At 40.8% G+C, this 22,730-nt stretch overlaps 1 protein-coding gene across 11 annotated transcripts in view; it reads left to right on the plus strand.

The window, feature by feature from the left end:
- The window catches only part of TUB (TUB bipartite transcription factor), a 151,414-nt gene extending 136,643 nt beyond the window's left edge, over nucleotides 1-14,771 (plus strand). For 6 of the 11 annotated variants that reach the window (XM_021300311.2, XM_013369868.3, XM_065065287.1 and 3 more), the window contains 8 exons: nucleotides 1,312-1,383; nucleotides 2,267-2,388; nucleotides 3,642-3,833; nucleotides 4,388-4,500; nucleotides 5,611-5,725; nucleotides 10,983-11,081; nucleotides 11,470-11,641; nucleotides 13,654-14,771. In XM_021300311.2, coding sequence (XP_021155986.1) covers nucleotides 1,312-1,383; nucleotides 2,267-2,388; nucleotides 3,642-3,833; nucleotides 4,388-4,500; nucleotides 5,611-5,725; nucleotides 10,983-11,081; nucleotides 11,470-11,641; nucleotides 13,654-13,787 — 1,019 coding nt within the window. In that variant the 3' untranslated portion in view covers nucleotides 13,788-14,771. The remainder of the gene's footprint in view (nucleotides 1-1,311; nucleotides 1,384-2,266; nucleotides 2,389-3,641; nucleotides 3,834-4,387; nucleotides 4,501-5,610; nucleotides 5,726-10,982; nucleotides 11,082-11,469; nucleotides 11,642-13,653) is intronic. The other 5 variants (XM_065065285.1, XM_021300316.2, XM_021300317.2 and 2 more) reach the window with 1 other exon arrangement.
- The last annotated feature ends 7,959 nt before the right edge of the window (nucleotides 14,772-22,730 follow it).

The raw sequence follows: 22,730 nt of genomic DNA on the forward strand, positions 1-22,730 counted from the left end.
GATTTCTGGGTTCAAAAACAAATCAGGAGGTCTCCGAAGCATTCTTCCCCACAGGTCAAGTGCAGACTTTTCTAAGGCTAGCACAGAATTTTTACTGCCAAGATACTGGTGGTGAAATAGTGAGTAGAAATAAACTGGTGATATCTGTGCATATGCAAGTATGGCTTTATTGCACAGCTGCCAGCTGAGGAGATGGATCATCTCTGTTGCCCATGCATATGTGACTAGAATGTGGTTGTCCTGTTAAGAAATAATGCTTGTGATTAATGAGTGTGTGTTTAACAATGAGTGAGTTCTACAGGCTTTGAAAATATCTGTTGACCTGTGAACTCTGGCCTCGCTTGCACAGCCAGATCCTACTGGAAATGTTTGCTGTCGTGCTGTGTGGTATATGTCCAGACAGGGGGAACTGCAAAAGTGCATAACGAGACCATTCCTGGTGCGGCTGAATGGAATACAAGCATTTAATGTGCTTCTGCTTTACTTTTATATACTTGCTCTCACTACTCTGGTGTTGTTTTGTTATCCAGTGTGCTTCTGGTCTCAAAAGCTATTTTAAATGGATATGCACTGAGGTTATTGGAAGCAGCAATAACATAAAAAGTATTTAAATTTCAGGTGTACTTTTATTTTTCATTGCGTTCCAAAATTTGAACTGAAGAAAACCATTACTGATTCTATCTCTAGTGTTTGTATTTCTGTACATTAGTTTGGTTCAGCCTCTGATTGTCGCAGGTCAAGCTCATCTTTCAAAAGACTAAGCTACATGAAAGTCTGTATGTGTATCCCTGTCCCAGAAGGAGAGTTTAGAGAGCCTGAGAAAGGTGATGAGGACACACTGGGCACAGGGATTTAGGTAGAATTTAGGCCACCTGAATACTTTTTTCTATGTTATTGAACAAGTATTTGTGTAGAATCTGTCTCTATCACCTGTGTTGATCAGTTTTATTTTTTTGTGTGTGTTAGAATTCAAAAGTAGGCAAAAAACTTACCGTGCAGGGCACATTGTGTACAGAAGGATTTGTGCCACAATCATTTATCACTGGTGATGTTTTCTGAAGCTTCAGCTCTGTGATCCAGTGCTTTTTGACTTTACTCAAAGTACTAAAAAAGACGGTGATAGCAGGTATAAGCAAGTATAACGTGAATTTGTGCAGAAAGATAAAAGGTCCATAATTGAGAATTTTGGCAGCAGCTTTGTGGCCCCATCCAGGGGGCTTTAGCCCTGTGCGGAGTCCTGTTGGCAAGTTAGGCTTGTTCATTCACTTAAGGGTTTGCAGAATCAAGCCCATGGATTTTTTCCTTTCCCAGATCCCCATGCAAATACATCCTGGTCCTCTTCCACCTCCCAATCCAGTCTTGTCGCCCTGGATCATGTTCCTGGTAAGTACAGAAGGAAAAAGTTAATTATGCCCATGCTGCTTGGCTCTGGCAATCTTTGCATTTTATTTATCCTTCTGCATTGGACTTACCAATAGTGGAAATTCTGGACCGAGCATTTTCTTTTTTTCTTTTTAGGAAAAAGTATTGTGTAGTTAGCCTCTAATGTGTAACTCAGAGTTTGAACCCGGGTACACAGCAGCTTCATCTGCATGATACTCCTTGAAAAACTAGGTCTGGCAAATGTCCCACCTTTGACGCTTTCTGCTGCTGAGTCCTATTTGATGTTCAAAGCCGTGTTTCCCTTTGAAATGTCTGAGGTTTTGAATTCTTGTAAAGTCAAATTTCTAAGTGCTGGAAGGCAGTTCTTTGGCCTGGGCTGATGCTGGTTTTCACATGAAATAAATATGCATGAGAACATTGCCTTGATGTGGATGTTTCAGTCTAAGATCTGCTCTTCATCAGATCACATAGGAACAGTTGAAAGTGTGCAGTAAAAGGGTTTTAATTGTTAAGGTTTCCAAGTGGCTGTGATACGTTGTCCACTCAGCTCCAATTTCAGGTTTAAGATTTTGTGTTGTGTTTGAAGTACTTGATTGGATTAAGATCTGAATTCAATTCCTAGCTGGATATTGCTCTTGTATCACTGCGTAACTTGATCCTCTCTTTGGAATGGAAACCGTGATTTTTCCTTTCTCATTTGCTGAAATGTTTTGGCTTCTCAGGGCAGGTGCTGCCTCACCCACGTATTTGTACACTGCCTCGCACAGTGAACCCCCTCACACACACCCTCTCTCACCTGTGAGCCTAAGGGTGATATTTTACAGCAAGTATGGACAGCTTTAATGCATTAGTAGTTCATGTAAGTGCACTGCTTTCTCCTCAGGCATTTCAAGCAGCATGAATTTTGATGAGGAAGAGGATGAGGAAGATGAGGACAGCTCCAGTTCTTCACAGTTAAACAGTAACACGCGTCCTGGTTCTGCCACGAGCAAGAAATCCAACAAGGTGAGGGGTGAGAGCCGAAGCAGGAGCAGGCGGGACAGGCCTGGATTTCTTGTTTGTTTTTAATATGCTCTAGAGTGTCTCCAAGGTGATTTACTGCGGTAGCTCTCAGGGTTCACAGGAGCAAGCAATGAAAATAATGACTTGGGGAAAAGAATAGCAAATATTTTCTGAACTTGAATGAAGAGAAAGGTAAACAGTAAATATTTACCTTTCTGCCTCTTGCAGGTGCTCAGAAGGATCTTTTGTTTCTACTGCTTTTTTTTTCCCTATCATTTCCCCACCCTGTTCTTGCTGCTGCCATCCAAACATAAAATACGACTTGTGACTTCTTCGAGTATTCTAAATCACAAGGTCTTGCTAAAGCAGCTGATGGTGCCCCACTCTTTTATATACTGCACTTTCTCATCTCTGTTACAGCTCTGTCTAGCTTAACCTGTCTCACAGAATCACAGAATCACAGAATCGACTGGGTTGGAAAAGACCTCAGAGATCATCGAGTCCAACCCTTGGTCCAACTCTAGTCCGTTTACTAGATCATGGCACTAAGTGCCATGTCCAATCTCAGTTTAAAAACCTCTAGGGACGGCGAGTCCACTACCTCCCTGGGCAGGCCATTCCAATGCCTGATCACTCTCTCTGTAAAGAATTTCTTTCTAATATCCAGCCTAAATTTCCCCTGGTAGAGTTTAAGCCCATGCCCCCTTGTCCTATTGCTAACTGCCTGGGAGAAGAGACCAATCCCCACCTGGCTATAACTTCCCTTCAGGTAGTTATAGAGAGTGATGAGGTCACCTCTAAGCCTCCTCTTCTCTAGACTAAACAACCCCAGCTCCCTCAGCCTCTCCTCATAGGTCTTATGTTCAAGTCCCTATCCCGTTTCTTCCTTTCACTGCCTGTGGGTCTGACTTCCAAAGAGAAGTGTGGTGAGCTGGGCAGGTGTGAGCCGGGTTTGCTGTGGCCCGTGGCAGCACTCCACATCTGCAGCCACCCTGCTCTGCTTTGCCAGCTGTGCTGAGCATCCGCGGTGCAGAGAGCTGCTCCCTGCGCCTTCCGTAGCCAAGAGCCTGACCAGCAGGATGGGGAGAGATCCTTAGCTTGATAAGCTGCCTTCAAGGCTGCCGAGGAATCAGAACAGGGAAGAAAATATGTTCCTTGTATTTATTTAAGTGCAGCTTTCATCAAATGTCATTCATTCACACTTACAACCTTGTAAATCAAAGTTGAGGAAAACGGCGTTTTGCTTACTGTTTTAGGAAGCGGCCTCAGCCCCCAGTCCTTCCACAAATGAGCCTCTCATAGACGTCGATGACCTGGAGGAATTCGCCATAAGACCTGCTCCACAGGGTGTCACCGTCAAATGCAGAATCACAAGAGACAAGAAGGGAATGGACCGAGGGATGTACCCTACTTATTACCTCCACTTGGAAAGGGAGCATGGTAAAAAGGTCATAAAATAACTTGAATGGCATACCAGTTGCATCTGAGTATTAAAAAAAATATTAAAAGTCTGAAGAAGTCTTACAAAGAGAATATAATATATTTTAAATATATTTTCACTTTCACTGAGATCTGCAGTCTTTCAAAAGCAAAACAATAGTATCGTTTTGTTCTACCACCTTTCTTCATATGTCTAATCTTTGGCCTTAAATAATTCATGCATGGCACCTTTATGCGACAGTCCGCAGTTGGGGCTCTCTGCAATCTGCGGCCTGAAAAGCATCTATTTTCAATTCAACTGGAGGAGCCATAGCAACTTAGAATGAAACATTTAACAAAATAGATTGAATTTAATTATTTAAACCATAAAAAATTGACTGAGTGGTTGAGAAGTTGCTTTCCCTTTCCAGATTTTTATCTGCTTTTGCTGAGCCTCAGGAGACCTCCTGTTACTTGATGCTGGAAGACAGAAAAATTACCTATGGTTTCTTTATATCAAAGCAGGGAGTGGTGTGTGCTAACCCCTTTGGCATTTTAGAATATGTTTTTTTGCACTGCTTAGGTGTTTCTGTTAGCTGGAAGGAAACGGAAGAAGAGTAAAACCTCTAATTACCTCATCTCCATAGACCCAACTGACCTGTCCCGGGGTGGAGAGAGTTTTATTGGAAAACTGAGGTAAACACCGATACATCTAAGCATTTTCTTTGTATAATATAAAGTTCATTTGACATTAAGAAGCCTGTAAGCCACTATGACCTCTTAATTAGAGGCTTGATGACTTAATGTGATAATGTAATGAAGTTTACCAGTATCCAGGGCATGTTTTCAAAATGTCTCAAGTACTTACAAGATCACATTTTATTAAAAGTCAGCAGGACTGAAGCTCTTAAATGCTCAAAGGCCAGATTCTCAAGGGTGCATGAGCACAACTTACCTTAATGGGATTTTCAGAAGTACATGAGTAGATTGTGTCTAGCCTCGATTAATATAAATACCTTGGAATGGAAGTTATGTCAGTTAGATGATCTGCAAATCTCTTTGGTTTTGTCCATCTGTTAAGAGCCTAATTAGAGTTATTTACACGTAGCGGTTCTTTCAGAACCATGTTTTTCATTTCTGTCTGTAACCCCAGCATACATCAGTGTGTTGTTGATACTTACGTGGAGCCTCTCCATGTATAATATTTAGATCATCTGTGCCTGAGGAAAGGGACTATTCCTCTAATTGCCATTTGTCTGTGTGGATTTTGGAAAATCACGTGCTATTTATTGCAGTACAAGCACAGAATGAGGATAATGTGGTTTAAGTATGTTTTAAGTTGTATTTTGTGCTCTTTGGTTTGATTTCCATTTAAACAGGAAAGACTGACCTTACTTAAAACTTAATGAAAATCATTCTCTGTACTATAATAGAATTAGTAGTCTCATAGGAAAGCAGGTAGTTTTTTAGAGAGCAAGCGTATTTTTAAAACCAAGCAAACAAACAAAATAAACCCACCTGAGTGTTTCCTTATTGTTTCCTTCAATTTACTACTTTGCAAGACATCATGAGGAATCTCCAGTGTAATGACAAGGGGCCTTTATTATACTTTGCTGTACTGTACCTTTACATTTTTGTTATGGCTTAGAATCCAGGAGTTGCCATTTAGTTGAGATTAGGATTAACAACTATTCATACTTGATATTATTTGTCTTTCCTTTGGGACTACAAGGTAGTAGAGGATAGATGTCTTGCACGGCATTTACTGACAAATGGTGACTGGATTTTTCCTTGTTTTTTTCATAGATCAAATCTTATGGGAACTAAGTTTACAGTTTATGACAATGGAGTAAATCCAATGAAAACAACATCGAGCCTGGAGGCGAGTGTCCTGCGTCAGGAGCTGGCTGCCATTTGTTATGTAAGTACTGCTCATGGGCACAATGCGCATGGAAGGGCAGTGCCATTTCTGAAATAGCACGCTGAATTTCCTTCTCACTTATGATTATGTAAATCAGCATTCAGACTTCGATGTAATCAAGCAGCTGATCGTCACTAGAGAAAGCAGGAAATTCAGTAGCGAGTAGAGGTGAAAAACGTGCGCAAACCAGGTTGCCCAGTTCTCACTTTTGGTCAGAAGGTGCTGGAGCTTTTACATAACCCTCTGGAAGGGGCAGGATGCTTCACAGCCTGCAGGCACCATCCAAGGGAGCCTCCTGAGCTGGAAAGGGCTGTGCACATGGAATTACTACACTAAAGCACGATTATTTGTTAATTGCATTTTGCAGGAGGCCTCTCTGATCCACAACACAGGTAGCTGGACAGCTAGGTCTGCAGCAGTGGCTGAGAGACTGGAATAAAAACTCTGAAATGCCTTCTTACCAGGAAAACAAACAAACAAACAAAACCAAACAAACAAAAACCCAGACAAAATCTGAAATTCACTTGAATGAGAGAAACCAGCCTCTTATAGAACAGCAACTAGCATTTGTCAGGGGCAATGCAGGACAGGCTGCCCAGAGAGGTTGCGGAGTGTCCTTCCCCAGAGACATTCAAGACACATTCCTGTGCGATCTGCTCTGGGTGAACCTGCTTTAGCAGGTGGGTTGGACTAGATGATCTCCAGAGGTCCCTTCCAACCCCACCCATCCTGTGTGATTGTCATTCTGTGAAGCACAGTTGCTATTGTTTCCTGAGTACTGGATGATTCACTGTTTTGCTGAGAGTATTCTTTCTGTTCAGAAATCCCTGGGTCCACAAAACTCTTCCAGTCAAAATTGATAGAGACGCTGCTACAGACAGTTTTCTTCTGACAAAAATATGCAAGAACCACTTTTCTGAAAAATTCCTGGCCAGCTGTGCTCAAGGATGCCCAGAGCTCTGTCAGATCAAGGTCCAACCATGCACACATATACCCTGTGTAAGCACAGAATGTGTCCCTGGAAAGGTCTAGAAGGTTTTGGCACGCAAAAAGGAAAGCAGAGAGCCATTCTTTCCGTGCAAAGTGCTGAGAGCACTGAGAGGTGGCAGTGTTAGCTGCTAATGTGTTCTTTTTCCTCTGCTTAGGATACAGTTTTTCTGTGAATACAGGATGAATATCATATTTATTGGCACGTACTGTTATTCAGGCACATGGCCTATAGTTGCAGACGGGCATACAGACACACACCTATCGCTCCAGTTCTGTGGGATTTAAAATCCTGAGAATTTCAGAAAATCCAGCTAGCAGGATTTAACAAGAGAGTCCAGGATTTGATGTTAGTTTAGAATTTGACTGAGGTTTCAGTAGGAACCTAGGAGAACTTACATGTTTTATTATATAAAGGTAATTTTACTGATTTATATAGGAGGGCATTCTCTGGAGCCAGGCAACTAGTCTTCTGGTGCAAAGTGGAAATACAAGGCAAAAACAAAAAATAGTTTTTAAAAAGTTATATGCTAAAAAACTTTGGCACTGCTTGTATAAGTCAACAACAATGACATTTGAACCACTAACATTACCAAATAAAAAGCTCAGTTGTGTTCAGCAGAGGTGATTAGAAGAGTGAGCGTTGGAAAGAACAGAACCATGGCTACTATTTGGAGAATATGGCTAAGATAAGCTGCTTTTATATGCCTGTTTTGAGATCAGCAGTTTAAAACTTGTACATTTGTGTACGAAAATGAATTGTTCCATTGATATTTCGATACTCACGGAGAAAGGCAGCAGGCTTGCAGGTGTGCTATGGCCAGAGGACAAAAAGAAATTGGAATGATATTTTACTACTAGCCAGGTTTGCTCAAGTGACATTATTGTTCCTGGCTGCAGCAGAACCACAGCAAAGAACGCCAGAAAGAGCACTCTCGGAACACTTTTGTCCCAAGGTAACCTTTGAATTCCTGCCTTGAGATTTTTCCTGCAGCAAAAATTATAATAAATGACACTTTGCAAGCACCACTGTGCCTCTCACTGTCTCAGTACCTGCTCCTACCAACTCTCTGAGCATGACCTGAATCGTCTCAGCAGGTCTAGTTGATACAGGCAGAAACTGGCAATGCATCTGTTGTTGACTGTGGGATAAAGGTGTTGAGAACTCTCACGTGGAACTCACCTTAGGGCACATTTCAAGCAACAGGAATAAAGTCAGTGCAAGGACCGGGTTTTATCAGGCCCTGTTAAGCGCTTTTACTCTCCCTGCTGAGGGCAGGCTGGCATATTAACAAACCTGCAGCAGCACCTAATGGCTGATCTCAGAATCGCTTGGCAAAATTTGTCAAGAAGCAGGGAGGTGTAACTACCATTTGAACCAGGATTCTCTGTGCTGGATTTCTTCATATCCACAGTACCTCACAATTCAGTTTGCACTGGATTCTGTGGGCAGGGAGCTCAGCTGATATTCTGAGGTGTGACTCTGGTCTCCGGAAAGCAAACTGTATGTTTCTACTCCAGCCCCCATCACTTCCATGGGGCTCTGTGATTTGGGCTTTCTATGGAATGATAGTTTCTACACAACGTATGGAGGACAAGGCACAGCTGTGTGATTCAAGTCCAGAAAGGGAAGTGGCTGAAAGAAAATTGGGGTAATTAAATCCTGAATCTCCTGGGAGCTGCTGGGATGTACGCCTTGCTGCTTTTACCATGGCAGCTATTGCCACCGTAGCGAAATGCTTACATAATGTTATGAGAGCGTGTAAGATTTTAAAAGCAGCCCTGGGGAGAGGCTCTGTGTTCTTTCAGTCCCGTTTATTGTGCCACACGCTGACAGAACAGCGTGCAGGTTGGGCACAGGCAGAGAGAGCAGCATCTGAGCAATACTGGGCCTAGTCCTTTGCTGATTTAAGCCATTGCCATGCTGGTTGATTCAGCAGAGCTCTGCCAGCTAATAAACCTTATTTTGAGCCATAAACCAAGTCTGTCAGTGGCATTTCAATGGTGTGAAATCAGAATGTGGCCTACGTTTCCCTGATAACGCCATTTAGTCTTGAATTTACACATGCAAACTAGTGGAGGGAGGGGAATAAGAGAGAAGCAGGGAATGAGAACTGTGATAAGGGGAATTCATTTTATTTGGATGCAGGTAGATTGGAAAGGTCTGCTCTTAATTAAAGCTCCTCTTTTGTCCCTACTATTTTCCTCATATATTCCATGTGTGTAGAATTTCAGTTTTGTATGTTGATTTTAGCAAAAGGGTAGCGTTTACCAATAAAACATCTGATATAATTGGTGATTGATGTAATGTGCAACTAGAAACCATTCCTTTATCCCTTGGCAGAAGTATTGATTTTAGTGTTTCTGAGTAAATCCAAAGAATATAGTCCCGTTTTTTCAGAGTGATAATACTGTTTGTTAGGAGGGAAGTGATTCAGCGCTATTATTTAATTTTACCTTGAACAATGTCTCCAACCAGTCAGCATCTAGATTAATTGTATATAGCAGAACTGCAGCTTGATGAGAAGAGCTTGTAAGACATTTCAGAGAATACCAAAATTGTCAGTAGTTAGTGGAAAATAAGCATAAGCATGAATCTTTTCTTAGAAATTGTCCTCTGCTGTGCTGAGTCTGTCCTGCTTATCAAATCTGCTGGCAGTCATTTTAGTTGGAGTCTCACCATGATGCAAAACCAATTATATGTTTGCAACTGAACTGATAACATTGGATTACTCTGCCAAAGGCCAGGACATAAGTGATTCAGAAAAGAGGTAGAATCTTCCCATTAATGTGTATAGTTAAGAAGATATATGAATATACCTGGATTGCTTCAACAGCATTCAGTAAAATAACTGAGTTGCTTTTTTTCCTGTGTGCATGAAAATCTTTAACGAGTTGTGTAAAACCTCCAGATGGTTTGCTGAAACAACCAAAGTTATTTCAAAAGTCTGACAGATGACAAAACTTCTGCAGGAGTAAATTTTAGGTGGTTATTTTCAGATGTTTCTAGTGAGTTGTGTGGATATTTGCCTGTAAAAGTAGAGATGCTTTAAAAGTTTAATGTTCCTTAAAATCAGGACACTTGTATTAAATATATAAAAGCAGAGGCATCTGAACCTGTCACTTCTGAATGTCACAGTGGTAGAGCCACACCAGCTGGAGCCTGGGGGTGTCCAGTTCTATGTGTATCATGGTATGTTGCTGGGAATAGCGCCAATGGGAATTTTCTTTGTGAGATTCCTTAGTGTGTGTCCACAGCCCTTCACTTGGGAAAGGTAGAGGAGAAAAAATATGTGCAACTGAAAAAATAATAACCGAAAAGAAAAAGCACTAAACATGAGGAGATGGGCTTTCACAGGTGTCACCGTTTAATTTACTGGAGTTAATGCTAAAATCATCAATCCGGTTTTACTGAGCAAGTTGGAAAATATTGCCCTTTACGTTTTCTATTTCTAAAGTAGACGGCAACTTACTGAAATACTTGGTCTCGGTTTCTTCTGTGGCAAAAAGAAAGACTCAGATAAAAGCAAGACTTTAGGCATGTTTAGATTTTAGTGGTTGTGTTTTGAGAGGATAGTGCAATACTGGAAGGCTTTTGGGAAAAGCTGGTCAGAAAGGCATCAAATCACGTTTAATGGAAAAACTTGTATTTTCCATGGATTTGTTTTTGCTGCCCATGTTATTTCTTTACTTTCCCTGATTTCATAGCTTGAAAATTTGCATTCATGCTAATGTGTTTGTTTTTTACCCTGCTCATCTCTAAGCATAACATATCTGAAGACTTTGAAAACCACAGCTCTGCTAACAGATGCTCTTACTGGCAGCTTCTACTTGTTTGCCTTTGTGCTGGCTCTGGAATAAATGGACTTGGTCCCATATATTTAATTTAGTCTCTCATCAAAATGTGTGCCTGCATTTTACGATTTTTAAATTACAACTACTTTATTTTGGGATCTAGCAGTAGCCAAGCAATCTGGTTAGTTCATATCCTTTTTTAACAAAGGGATTTTTTTGTTGTTAAATTGTATTAAGGTTCCTGGCAGCCAATGCTAGGAGTGTTTTTGGAAACCTCTCTATTTCCATTTTTTCCTGTTGTCGGAGCTTCTAAGACAAAGCTAGAATGTTTGGCGGTGCCATGAAGGTAAGAGTTTCAAGATGTTTTTTGAGGTGACTAACAAATAAGTTCCCTGGGCTGCCACTGTGTCTCTCTGTTGCAGAAATTAACTTTAAAAATACGGAACATGATGCACTCTCTTCTAAACATTTTTAGGAAACAAATGTCTTGGGGTTTAAAGGACCTCGTAAAATGAGTGTGATCATACCAGGAATGAATATGGACCATGAAAGAGTTTCCATCAGACCACGAAATGTAAGTCATACCATCAGTCAACAATAAAAATTACTTGAATTCTTTTTCAATTGAAGTTGGGGTTTTTTTTCTTTTCTGAAGGTTTAGAGGTTAAAAAAACCCAGTATTTGAACAATCACAGAACAATGGGCTGTGTGACTAGTTCTGTGACTCACAAAAGCACTACAAATAATAATGTATTTTGATAACAAAAGATACAACTAACCTTTTCCAAGCTGTAGGAAGGACTCAAATGCACATTTGCATTAAGATACTTGGAGTTCACTGTTTCATTTGATGATGCTGTTTTGAGAGTTGAGGGTGGCAGTTCAGTCTTTGGGCTGCGATTTAGGAACAGGTTGTCTGGTGAGGGTGTTAAACTGACACGCATTACCTGTTGTATGTGCAGGAACATGAGACACTTCTTGCAAGATGGCAGAACAAAAATACAGAGAGTGTCATTGAGCTGCATAACAAAACGCCAGTCTGGAATGATGACACCCAGTCCTATGTTTTAAATTTCCATGGTCGAGTCACACAGGCCTCAGTGAAAAACTTCCAAATTATTCATGATAATGATCGTAAGTACAGCTCTCTGTAGTGTGTAGAAACGGGACTGCATGCACAGCCCGGCAGTGATTCTGCTTTTACTGTTGTTACCTGAGTGAGTTTAATTTAGTTATGTGGGTCCAACTCTTCCGTGTGGCCATGACATTGATGCAGGTTGGGTGTTTAAATGCTCACGCTTGAGACAGGTGATTCTGCTATGTGCTGTTTTCTCCTTTGGCTGCCCAGTTTGTGAACTGAGCAACAGTTTAGAGTTGTTTCTGCTGTCAGAGCTGTGGTACATCCAGACAGCAGGACCGTGGGGCGGTACCACTCTGCTCGAGCACTTGTATCACACAACCCTTCCTTGGGTTTTTTGTTCACTCTGGGCACCATGCACTGCCCAGCTGGAGACGTTGACAGCCAGATGTGTCTCACTGCACACCCACCTTGCCATGACTGCTTGTTGTCAAGATGCTGGAAAGCGGCTCTGTAGAGAGGGACGTGGGGGTTTTGGTAGACAGCAAGTTGAACATGAGCCAACAGTGTGCCCAGGCTGCCAAGAGGGCAACCATGTCCTGGGTGCACCAAGCACAGCATTGGCAGCCAGGCAGGGAGGTGATTGTCCCGCTCTGCTCTGCTCTGGTGCGGCCTCACCTGGAGCACTGGGTGCAGGTCTGGGCACCATGGGATAAAGAAGATAGAAAGCTACTGGATTATGTCCAGAAGAGGGCTATGAAGTTGGCGAAGGGTTTGGAGAGGAAGCCATATGAGGAGCAGCTAAAGTCACTTGGTTTGTTCAGCCTGGAGGAGACTGAGGGGAGACCTCATTGTGGTCTACAGCTTCCTCACAAGGGGAGGAGGAGGAGCAGGTGCTGATCTCTTTGGTAACCAATGACAGAACCCAAGGGAATGTCAGGAAGGTGTGCCAGGGAAGGTTTAGGTTGGACATTAGGAAAAGGTTCTTCACCCAGAGGGTGGTGGAGCACTGGAACAGGCTCCCCAGGGAGGTGTCATGGCCCCAAGCTTGACAGCGTTCAAGAAGAGACTGGACAACGCCCTCAGACACATGGTGTGAACTGTGGGGTTGTCCTGTGCAGGGACAGGAGTTGGACTCAATGATCCTTGTGGGTCCCTTCCAACTCGGGACATTATATGGTTCTATGATGCCATACACAACACCCTGAAAATGTCAGGTCTGCCTTTCGCACCATCCCTAAGGCCTTACCCATGTGCTGCTTTCTGGCAGCAATGTACAGCCCCGTTGTTTTTGCCTGAACATAGTTGCAGCTGCTGGAGCAGGGATGGGGACCTCACTTTTGGCAGATGCATGCACCAGGTCCTGGGGTGCACAGGGCCACCCCAGTGCCGTGCTTAGGCTTCAGGGAATGTTGGAAACCAGTGACAGTGGCTTCACCAGTTTCTGAGAGCAACGCTGAGTTTGAAACATTGGTGTATGCATTTGCTGAATTTCATGAGGTGAAACAATTACACCTGCTTCTGCCAATGAGACATTTCAAACTGTGAATGAGGCTGAGATTTCCTCTTTCTGGCAAAGAGTACAAAGGGGGAAAAAGTTGAGGAAGAATTCCTGAATATGATATAATAGAGTGATATTAGGTCTAGATCAGATCCATGCCTCCTCTTCCCCAATTACCCTGGCTTGTCCACTTGCCTGAAATTACGTAGGAATTGAATTAATGGGTTCTTGGTACATGTGAAACTTGGCATGAGGTCTATATAAGAGGACTGAGCATTCTATACAGAATCAATTTTATCTCTGTGCTTGTAAAAACCACTTTTGATCTGTGTGATTTTTTAAAGACAGTAAGAAGTCCCGCAGTCCTTTATCGCTCAGCTGTTCCTCACTCAAGCTAAGTTTGCTTCTCCCTCTGATATTAGCACACCCACTTGCATGAATAAGTGTTGCAAAGTTTGTCGGTGTTTTGTTGAGCTGGGCCAGAGGCTGCTGATGAATGCATACTTGTTTGGTAAGGGCTGCAAACAAAAGTAATGCTTTGTCACCTCTTTATGACCTTTCTTGCAGCTGACTATATAGTGATGCAGTTTGGCCGCGTGGCTGAGGACGTGTTCACCATGGACTACAACTACCCGATGTGCGCGCTACAAGCCTTTGCTATTGCCCTTTCAAGTTTTGACAGCAAGCTGGCTTGTGAGTAAATGGGCATGGGTGAGCATCTCTCGAAGGAAGCCGTTTGCCATGTGGTTCCCAATTCCTGCTGGTGTCACTTATGGCCCATACTAAAGAGGTCAGGGAAAATGCAGTTGTGGAGGACCACTCTATTGCTGAAGAGAAAGTAAAAGGAATCTTCTTAAAATTCAGGACATTCAGGAAATAATATTTTCCTTTTTTTTTCTGTCATATTTTTCTGGAAGTGGCATCAAGTTTCTGTAAATAGAAGTTCTGTCTCATGTCCTTGATTATGTTATGGAGGTGTGCCATGATGTACTGTACCGTGGCTCTAGTAGCACCATTAGAACGGTGTCTTTTTTAAATCCAGAAAGGGCGTGCACACTCAAAAAATTTCTTTCTACTTTAAAGAATTATTCCGAGGCTGCAATCATACCTCAAGGTTGCTTTCCTACGTCAACTAATCAGAGCTTCACCTCATCCAATGTAAAAGAAAGATCACTAAAAAAGATGCACTTTTTGAATTTGCAAGGATCTTGTGTAGTATAAAGCCGAGTCTGAGGGGTGAAAACCTATACTGGACTGAACTTGATGCATTGCTGTTGTGTATGTGGAAGGGCATGATGAATTTTAATTGCAGTAGGAGGAAATGGAGAAGTAGAAAGCACAAAATGTTGCACAAGTCACTTGAATTCTAAGTCATTATGTTTTAACATCTACATGCTTTTTAATTTGTTTCAAATGAAAATGTATTTGGAGTACAGAAAAGGAAAAGGAAAACGTCTAGATGCCAAGAAAGCATAACTTATGTTGAATTTGGCGTGTCACGTGTTGGGAATTTATATCCTTGTATTTCTGTGGTAACTCAAACACATATTTTGTATGAAGTGATATAAACAGTTGGATAAAGGCTCTCTGCAGAGAATCTTATTATTTTGAACAGGCTCTGTAAAGCTGAGGAAGGTAAATGGAAATATTTTATTAAATTTGTCTGGCCTTTTGCGATTTTACAATTTGTTGATTGCATTTTTTGAACTTTCAGCAACAACCACTTTTCATATTTATTTCCCATTGTAAGAATGCTTGAAATCGATTGAAACTGTGTATGTTGTTCTCTAATGTAAGCGTGCCAGCTACTGAGCTAAATCCTTCTAGGCAAATCTAGTGTTTGCTGCATACAAATGAGACACTGGCAGGACACAGAATAGCTTAAAGTAGTGTGGTTTTTTTCTTTTATTTCTGATTTATCTGGAATATATAAACAAATACCATTTTAAAACACAAGCAAAGAACAAGCCATTCTCTTTCAAACATCTCAAAATCCAAGAGCTGCAACTGAAAGCACACTGTAAAATACCTTTAAAAATAACAAGTCTTTCTGGCATTGTTTTGTACAATGTTATCCTAAACAGCACAGAAAGTAATAGAATTTATATGCAGTTCACCAGAAGGGTATTGAAATATGAATGAAGAAGTACCTGCATTTTATATAATACTAAATGCATTCAAATCCTCCTTTTTACTCTTTATAGCCTGTTGCATTGCACAACTAACGATTATAACATGAGAAGATGAGATCAAATCTGCTTGTCTCATAGCTGTCAGTCCCTTTTTGACCGCAGGGGACAGGGCATAAGGAGAGGTTGTGCCATTTGGACTGTATAATTTCAACTAAAAAGAAATATTCTCTCTTCACATTTGCCTTCAGGTCTCCTTCCCAGTATATAGACAAGGAAATTTCAGAGAAGAGGTGGAAATAAGTGATTGCCAGCATTTTTTTCTAATCTTTTTTAGAATCCATAGAGAAGAGTCTGCTGGCTTTGCACAGTGTTTTGTTGATGGACTCAGCCTGTCAAATGTCATCTTTAAATAACAGGAGGCTGGCATTTTATCAAATGTTTTTTTCAAGAAGCCTTTCCATGCAATGCTATAAAATGGAAAGACACCTTGCGTTTGAGAGAAATGAGCAGTCAGTTCCCTCAATGAATGATGCAAATGATGAGTTGTGAGTGGCAGTGTGATGCTTCACCTTTGCACATGGATGCTTTGTTTTCCCCTGTAGTTGGTGGTTTCCCACCACTTCACATCCCCATCTGTGATCTCACTTTTGAATTTTAACAGAGAGGGCCCTTATGCCTTTGGTTACCTTGTGTCAGTCTTTAAAAACTAGTTCCAATGACAACTAGATTTTTTTTGTTTAGACTACTGTAAAAACAGACAGGAATTTCCACTGCTGGTATTTAAGGGTGATGTGGATTTCAAGAACTCTGCAGGATGGGAATGGTTGAATTCTCATGGCTTCAATCTGATTCTCTGATTCTAATTCTGTGTCTCGCCAGTGGCACATTTTCTTTAAAGCCTGAGAAGGTGGCACCTGACATAGTTTTCTGCCTCTCTCTGTGCACAACCCTGTGTCAAAGGAACTAAGTGTCTTATGGTGCAAATACACAATCTGTTGTTTTTAGTCGTGAAGCTGGCTTAGGAAGGGTTATTTTTAACGTGGATCATAACAATGGTCTGACTTGCATCACGGCCCCACGGGGAATTGGCACCAAGAGGAAGCTTGTGTGCAAGGGCAAGAATGAGGGGCTGGGGAAAGGCAGAGAGCTCAGCTTCTCGGGACGGTTTTGCTGCCAGCACATTGTGTAACTTCACTCTCACTGCGTGTTCTTCCCAGGCCAGGTATTTTTTTAACCTGTAAGCGTGCCAGGAGGAAAGTGGTGACTCAAATCCCCAACATCTTAACAGATTCACACAGGGACATCAGCCAACAAGCTGCTGAGGAAAAGGTTCCCCACTGGAAACTGAGGTCACTAGAGGGGGATGTTAACCTGGGACTAAAGGCATGAGGAGCTCGCATTAAATCTGGTTCAGTTACAACAGGATTTGAGCCTCATGACCTTTACCAAAACCCTAATTCCTCATTCTTGTTGAGCAAGGAACTGGGTTCTTTTGATTCACTTTACCATCGTCATCTGCTCCAAAAGCAGTTTCTTTTAATTTAGCATCTATATAATTTCTGATGGACACTTTTTAGTGAAGGGCACTACTGTGTATCAATGCAAGGTGATATCACAAGTTTTCCAGCACATCTCCAAATTTTGTTTTCCTAACTTGGTAAAGTTGCAGCAGGTTCTGTCTTAACATACAGTCATACGTGAGTTTACGCAGTCCTCACAAAGGTAGATTTTCCTCTACACCATCAATAAAACCTTGGCACTAGTACAAATTTCAGAGATATACACACACTAAAGTAACCGAGGAATAGTTAGTGGCACGTTCATTTTAGTGGTAGCTTCTACAGGGCCTTCAAATCAATGTGCAACAGGGTGTAACCTTGTTTACTTAGTGTGGCAAAGAATATAATGGCACTGAGCTCTGCATTTCCTTCGCATAGCCCTAGTTCGTGTTTGAATACAGTAGATTTAATATTGTTTAAAATCCCAATATTGATGACTTTTTGCATCTGCTGTTGATTTTGGCAGAGAGTTGTAAACAAATTACTTGCCTGAATTGCTCATAGGCAAATACTGCATGCTTTAATGTGAGTTCTTAATCTAGCTTGTCACTGTGTTTACATCAAACAGTTTCTTCTGGGCCGTTATCTAATTTTCTTCATCTCTGATGCTCTGTTCCTTCTCATTCTCTTCACAATCCCTTTATCTTTTCTTCAAGCATGTGCAACTCAAAAGTGTTTATTTCAACAATATTACTCAGTGATCTCTCCACAGATGAATAACGCCTTCGGTGCACATCCAGTGATGCTCCTACAATGGAAGCCTTATCAGAGGGGTGAATTTGGCCCTTTGGCTTTTCACTAGAGTAAATTAACACATTAAAAGGTAGCAGATAAAAAAGCTTACCTAAAATATAATGAGAAATTTTTTTCAGTAAACATTCAGTAACCAGAGTTTCCAAACCATGGTTTGCAAATCAATGAGCAGAACTGTCCACAAGCCTGGAGGCAGACTGTTAGACAGATTCCCTTTGTAGTGCTGCCTTATTTCTCCTTTCTCAAAAGGCTGAAAGTGATTTTGCTTGCTGAAATGTGTTGATGCCCTAAAATACAGTTTATTTTTTAGAAGCTAGACATCACTCCACTACTTTTGCAGGATAATATATGGCACATAAAATAGTAATGTTGTGGCCATTGTTACAAATTCTGATGCTAAGAAGTCTGTGCAAATGGTTTTGTTTGTAATAATTACCGGGCAAACCTCTCAGTATTCAAGTTGCCTTACAAAAGTGCTGGAGTTCCCAGCTGGCTGTCCTCAGGAGCTGCTAGAACTGAAGGAGCTTTAGTGAAAAGGGCTCTGTAATAAAATCTGGTAGCTGCACAATCAAAAAACGTGACTGTGGAGTCGAGTGACACCACTGAGTTTTATTGGTCATGGTGAACCAATCTCATCAATTTGAACTTTCTGGTTTTTTGCTCCCTTTCGATGAACAAAAGGAGGGGCTTTGAACAAGCAGACATCAGTGAGGTCTCCAGGAGTACTAAGCATTAGACCTACTTCTAAACTTATAAAAATCTCACCCCTACCTGAGTACTGCCCATTAAAAAAGAAGGTAGTCAATCCAGTCCTTAGTACAGAAAGTCACTCCCATTTCTTGTATCTTAGCTTTTTACAAACTTCATTATTAGTTTGTTGGTGATTTCACATAAGGATACAAGGGCTGGCTGTCACACAGCAAACGATTTCTTGCCCTGAAGAGTTGATGACTCTAGACCAGTATCAGTATATTTTGTCTTTGATTATTTTAGTCCAATAGGACTAAAGCAATAGGTTGCCTGGTGTTTCTGGCAGAGAGTTTCTCCTGATGGGTGGCAGGTGTCAGAGGGAAGATTTTGGGGTTGATCCTGTGGCATTCTAACTAGTTGCCCAATACTGTCCCATTGCCCTCCCAAAACATCTTTTGCAAGATTTTCTCCTGGATTTAGAGAAGTATGTGCTCACCGATAAAATATCCTTGCTTGACAAATAAGGATGGCACATGATAAAACAGCAGTCACCTTTATTGGAATTATGGACTGATGACTCTCAGTTTTCTCAAAAGGCCTCATTTTGATTACTTAGAATAAAGTAGTTTTATACATGTAAGTCTTGCCCTAGAATTAATCTAACTGTAGATGCAGGCTTGTCTTATATGTGCTACTCAAAGGAAATGGGTTTCTGCTGTTCTTCATGTATGAAAAGTGCCTTCCAGGGTTCCGTTCTATAAGTGTTTGAAATTAATTATGTAGATATTTTTCAGTTCTTTCTGTTGCTGGCCAAGTTACTAAGAAAAGGATTTGCACAACTAACTCGATGGTTTGGTATTTTGCTATGAACTATAGCTCAGTAGCTGATACTCACAAATGCCTGTATATTGGAAGAAAATGCATTAAAACTTATTTTATATGTTGTATTTTATTTAACTGCCTAGAAATTTTAGATTCTTCTTTTTCAGTAAGGGTGTGTTTATCCATACCTTCACTGACAAGACTTGAATTAACTGGCTTTCTTTAAACTGTGGAATGGTACCACTGATTTGGAACTAGAATGGAACTGGTTTGCTAAATAGGAAGAGGACAGAGTTCAGAAAAATTACGCTTACCTTTTTGAGATAAAAACCCCTTTCTATTCACTTTATAATTGGATTACTCAATGACACTGAAAGCTTATCATGGCTTTATTTAACTCTACAATGGCAGTTTGAAAATTACTCTGACAAAAGCTAGCTAGCACCTGTACTGGAGCGAAGTCCTTCTTGAGAGTCAGAACCCAGCAAGTACCGGTGAAAACTCCTGCATCTAATCCGTGCTTAGGTATTCCTTGCATGCAAAGAAAGTCCTGAAGGGTCACAAATCTCTGTTAAAATCAGCCTAATCTCTTATGCTGTCCAACAGCTGTTAGAACTCAGGCCTGGGGATCAGGTCACCTGGGTTTTAATCCCAGCCGACTGTGTGATTTTGTGCAAAATCTTGTAGCCTCTTTGCACCTCAATTCCAACGAGTTGGATGGAGATAATAGTTTTTGGTCCTCCCTACATCCGTGTTCTGCTGAGAGGCTTCTCAGGAGTGTGTTGAGGCTGGCGGGTGGCAGGTGGTGTCAGTGTGCTGAGCACCCTAGTTAATTCTTGCTGAAGGAAGCAGAGTAACCTATGAAGAGTTTTCTGCCACCTGTGTAGAAACTTATTAGCCAACCAGTCTCTTAGGATAAAATCTTGACACTTGAATTCTACAGAAATCTTGTCAATTATTTCAGTGAGGCTTGAATTTTTTTACGTGTGTCATTTTTGGTCTCTAAATGTGCAGAAAAAAACAGCAAGGACAAACCATCTGACACACTTTTCCTTCTCACAATGATGTGTTGTTGGTTGTGCTTTAGTTTGCACCATCAGTTCTTTTGAAACTATTATTCCTGAACACATTGCAGTGGCTCACTTAATGAACTCTCTATTTATGCTTTTATGTAGCAAACTGAGACACTTGGCAATTGTGCTGCAAATTGTGGTTTTGTGCTTTTGGGGGCTCTTTTTCTTGGATGTGACTCAGCTGCTCAAAACTGTTGTTGCTGCAGACTTTGTCACACATATCTGATTTTAATACAGTGAGTCTCATGTTTTATGACTACCTACTCACAGGGGATGTTTACAATGCAATCTGTTTCTCACATTTGACTCTGTACCTGTGGCTTCTTACTGAGGTTATTCCAGTTGGCACAATGCCATTGGAAGTATCAGTAATTTATAAAGTGAACTCTCTCAAAGTAACAGAAGGTAATTCATAAACATTTTTACAGATTGCAACATTAAAATCTAGCTGATTTGAATACTGACAGATTGGGTGAAATTACAAAGAAATTATTTGTTAAAAAATATTTCCTTAAGCTTGTCTTGAAGTTGGAGCTGTCATTTAAGGAGTAAGTCCTGACCCTGCAGCTCCACCTGTGCTGTTGGGATCTGTCAGTGTGATCAGGACACAGTAAGCGATGAGATTTCCAAAGTCCTAACGAGAGTGCACTTCCTAATTCTCTTACGCGCTTTTGAGCATCATGTAAGAAATCATGTACTTTTGTTGAGTTACCAAATAACAGAAGGAATATTTTCACTCCATTTGATTTTTTTATTATTATTATTATTTTTTTAAAAGGCTATGCTTACTGTCTAGGCAAGTATAATTTTATCAGACATTTAGTCTTGATGTCTTGGAAAATTATGTAATGAGATTGCTTATTTTGCCAGTGCAGAGAAATTTCACAATTACATAAAACCAGAGTATATTTTGTGATAGTGGGCTACTTCCTGCTATGAGTTCAGTGTTCAAACAAGTTTCTGAGCTCTGGCACCTCATAAGAGGAGGTTTTCAATCCAGATGGGGGATATCAGAAGATAATCCAATCATTACCATCCTGCTCCCTTCCTTAGGGAGAATCTCCCGTCCTCAGTGGCTAGATGTAGAACTAAATTGATCCTGCTGTTTCTTTAAACATTATGGTATTTTCTGGCTATTTTAATAATGTTTTCAAAAATGTAGTTTGAGCTCAAAGACAATAGTCTTTGAAGTATCTACAGGTGTACCAAGTTGATTTGGTTGAGAGGCAGCTGCCTTTTCCAGCAGTTTTCTCAGTTGACATATGAACAGTGCTTGATAGTCCTGCTGGAAAAACATAATGTAGCTATATTAATAGAGTTTGCTTGGGTTTTGCCTTAAGATACTGCTTTTTTGTGCACCACTATGTCTGTTTCTGAACGTCAGTACTTCCAGTGCTAAACACAAATAGAGCAGTATTTTCTACTAAAGCCTCTGCCTCATTTTCTGCTGCCTTACATGTGGAGATTTGATATTTGATACTAAAAACAGAAACTTTTCATCTAGGGGGGAAAAAAAAAAAAGATTTCTAGGCAAAATCATTAACTTCCAGTACTATGTGCCTGGATCCACAGAGGGCTTTTTTTTCCAACCTAGAATCTTATTACTGGTAGAGTAGTGTGTGCCATGAAGCATCCTTTGATGCCCTGGTGTGTATTACACCTGGGACACCATGTGAGGGTCTGGTCCAAAGGCACAGCCTTCTTGTGCCAAAATGCTACTGCTTTCCCCTTTTGGGGGCTTTCTGTTGATACGTTTATGCTTATTGCAGTATCTCCCATCTTGGAGCTAATCTGTGATTAGTTTAGTAAATACCAGCCTTAACAAACATCCACCAGCTAATAAATAGTGGTTCACAAAGATGCTACGTATCAGCTTGTGAAGTCTTAGAGCAGTTCAGGAGCTGCAGGTAAGTAGTGTTATCCTTTTAATGGCGCTGGAGCTGGGATTTGCAGTTTATAAAAGCAAACAGACAAACAAACAAGGAGTTATTTTTAGAGCTGGCACTAGAACTAAGTTCTTAGTCCCCAAATCTGAGTTCTAGCTATTGCCATGGGTAACCAACTAGTAGGTCTCTGTTTTGAACTTCATTGTGAAGACTGAACTGTTTCGCTTCAGTTTGGAATACTGGAAAACCAAACCACATTAATACAGAGAGTTCTTATCAGGCAAATGAAATTACACTGAAATCAAGTTTTGTGCATATTAATTTATGAGGATGGCCCAGAACAAACACTAGAGTGCTGTGCAAGTGTCAGGAACTGAAGAGTTACTCAGCAAAATGTTAAATCAGGTCCAATGAGTTTTCTGAAGTAAAAAAACAGTGCGGCTATATTTCATTCCTAACTGTATTAATTTGGAGATTCAGTGTTTTATTATGTAGGCTGAAAATATAAAAATGCTGTGTACTGTTAATTCTAACTTGTGATTCAAAGTAGGGCTTTAGCAGTGATGCTTACTCTTACAAGATTTGTAAAAATGTCGTCTTAAAAAACTGACTGTGTAATATGGCTCTTTAACTATGATGGATTCTCAAGAGGTACTGAATTCAATGACACTGTGACAAGGATTTTTGTTGTAGTTTTTATATTTTTTTCTTTAAAACCCCTGTTTTCAA

This window comes from Columba livia, chromosome 5 (assembly GCF_036013475.1).
Source record: "Columba livia isolate bColLiv1 breed racing homer chromosome 5, bColLiv1.pat.W.v2, whole genome shotgun sequence".
In the NCBI taxonomy this organism is placed as follows: Eukaryota; Metazoa; Chordata; class Aves; order Columbiformes; family Columbidae; genus Columba; species Columba livia.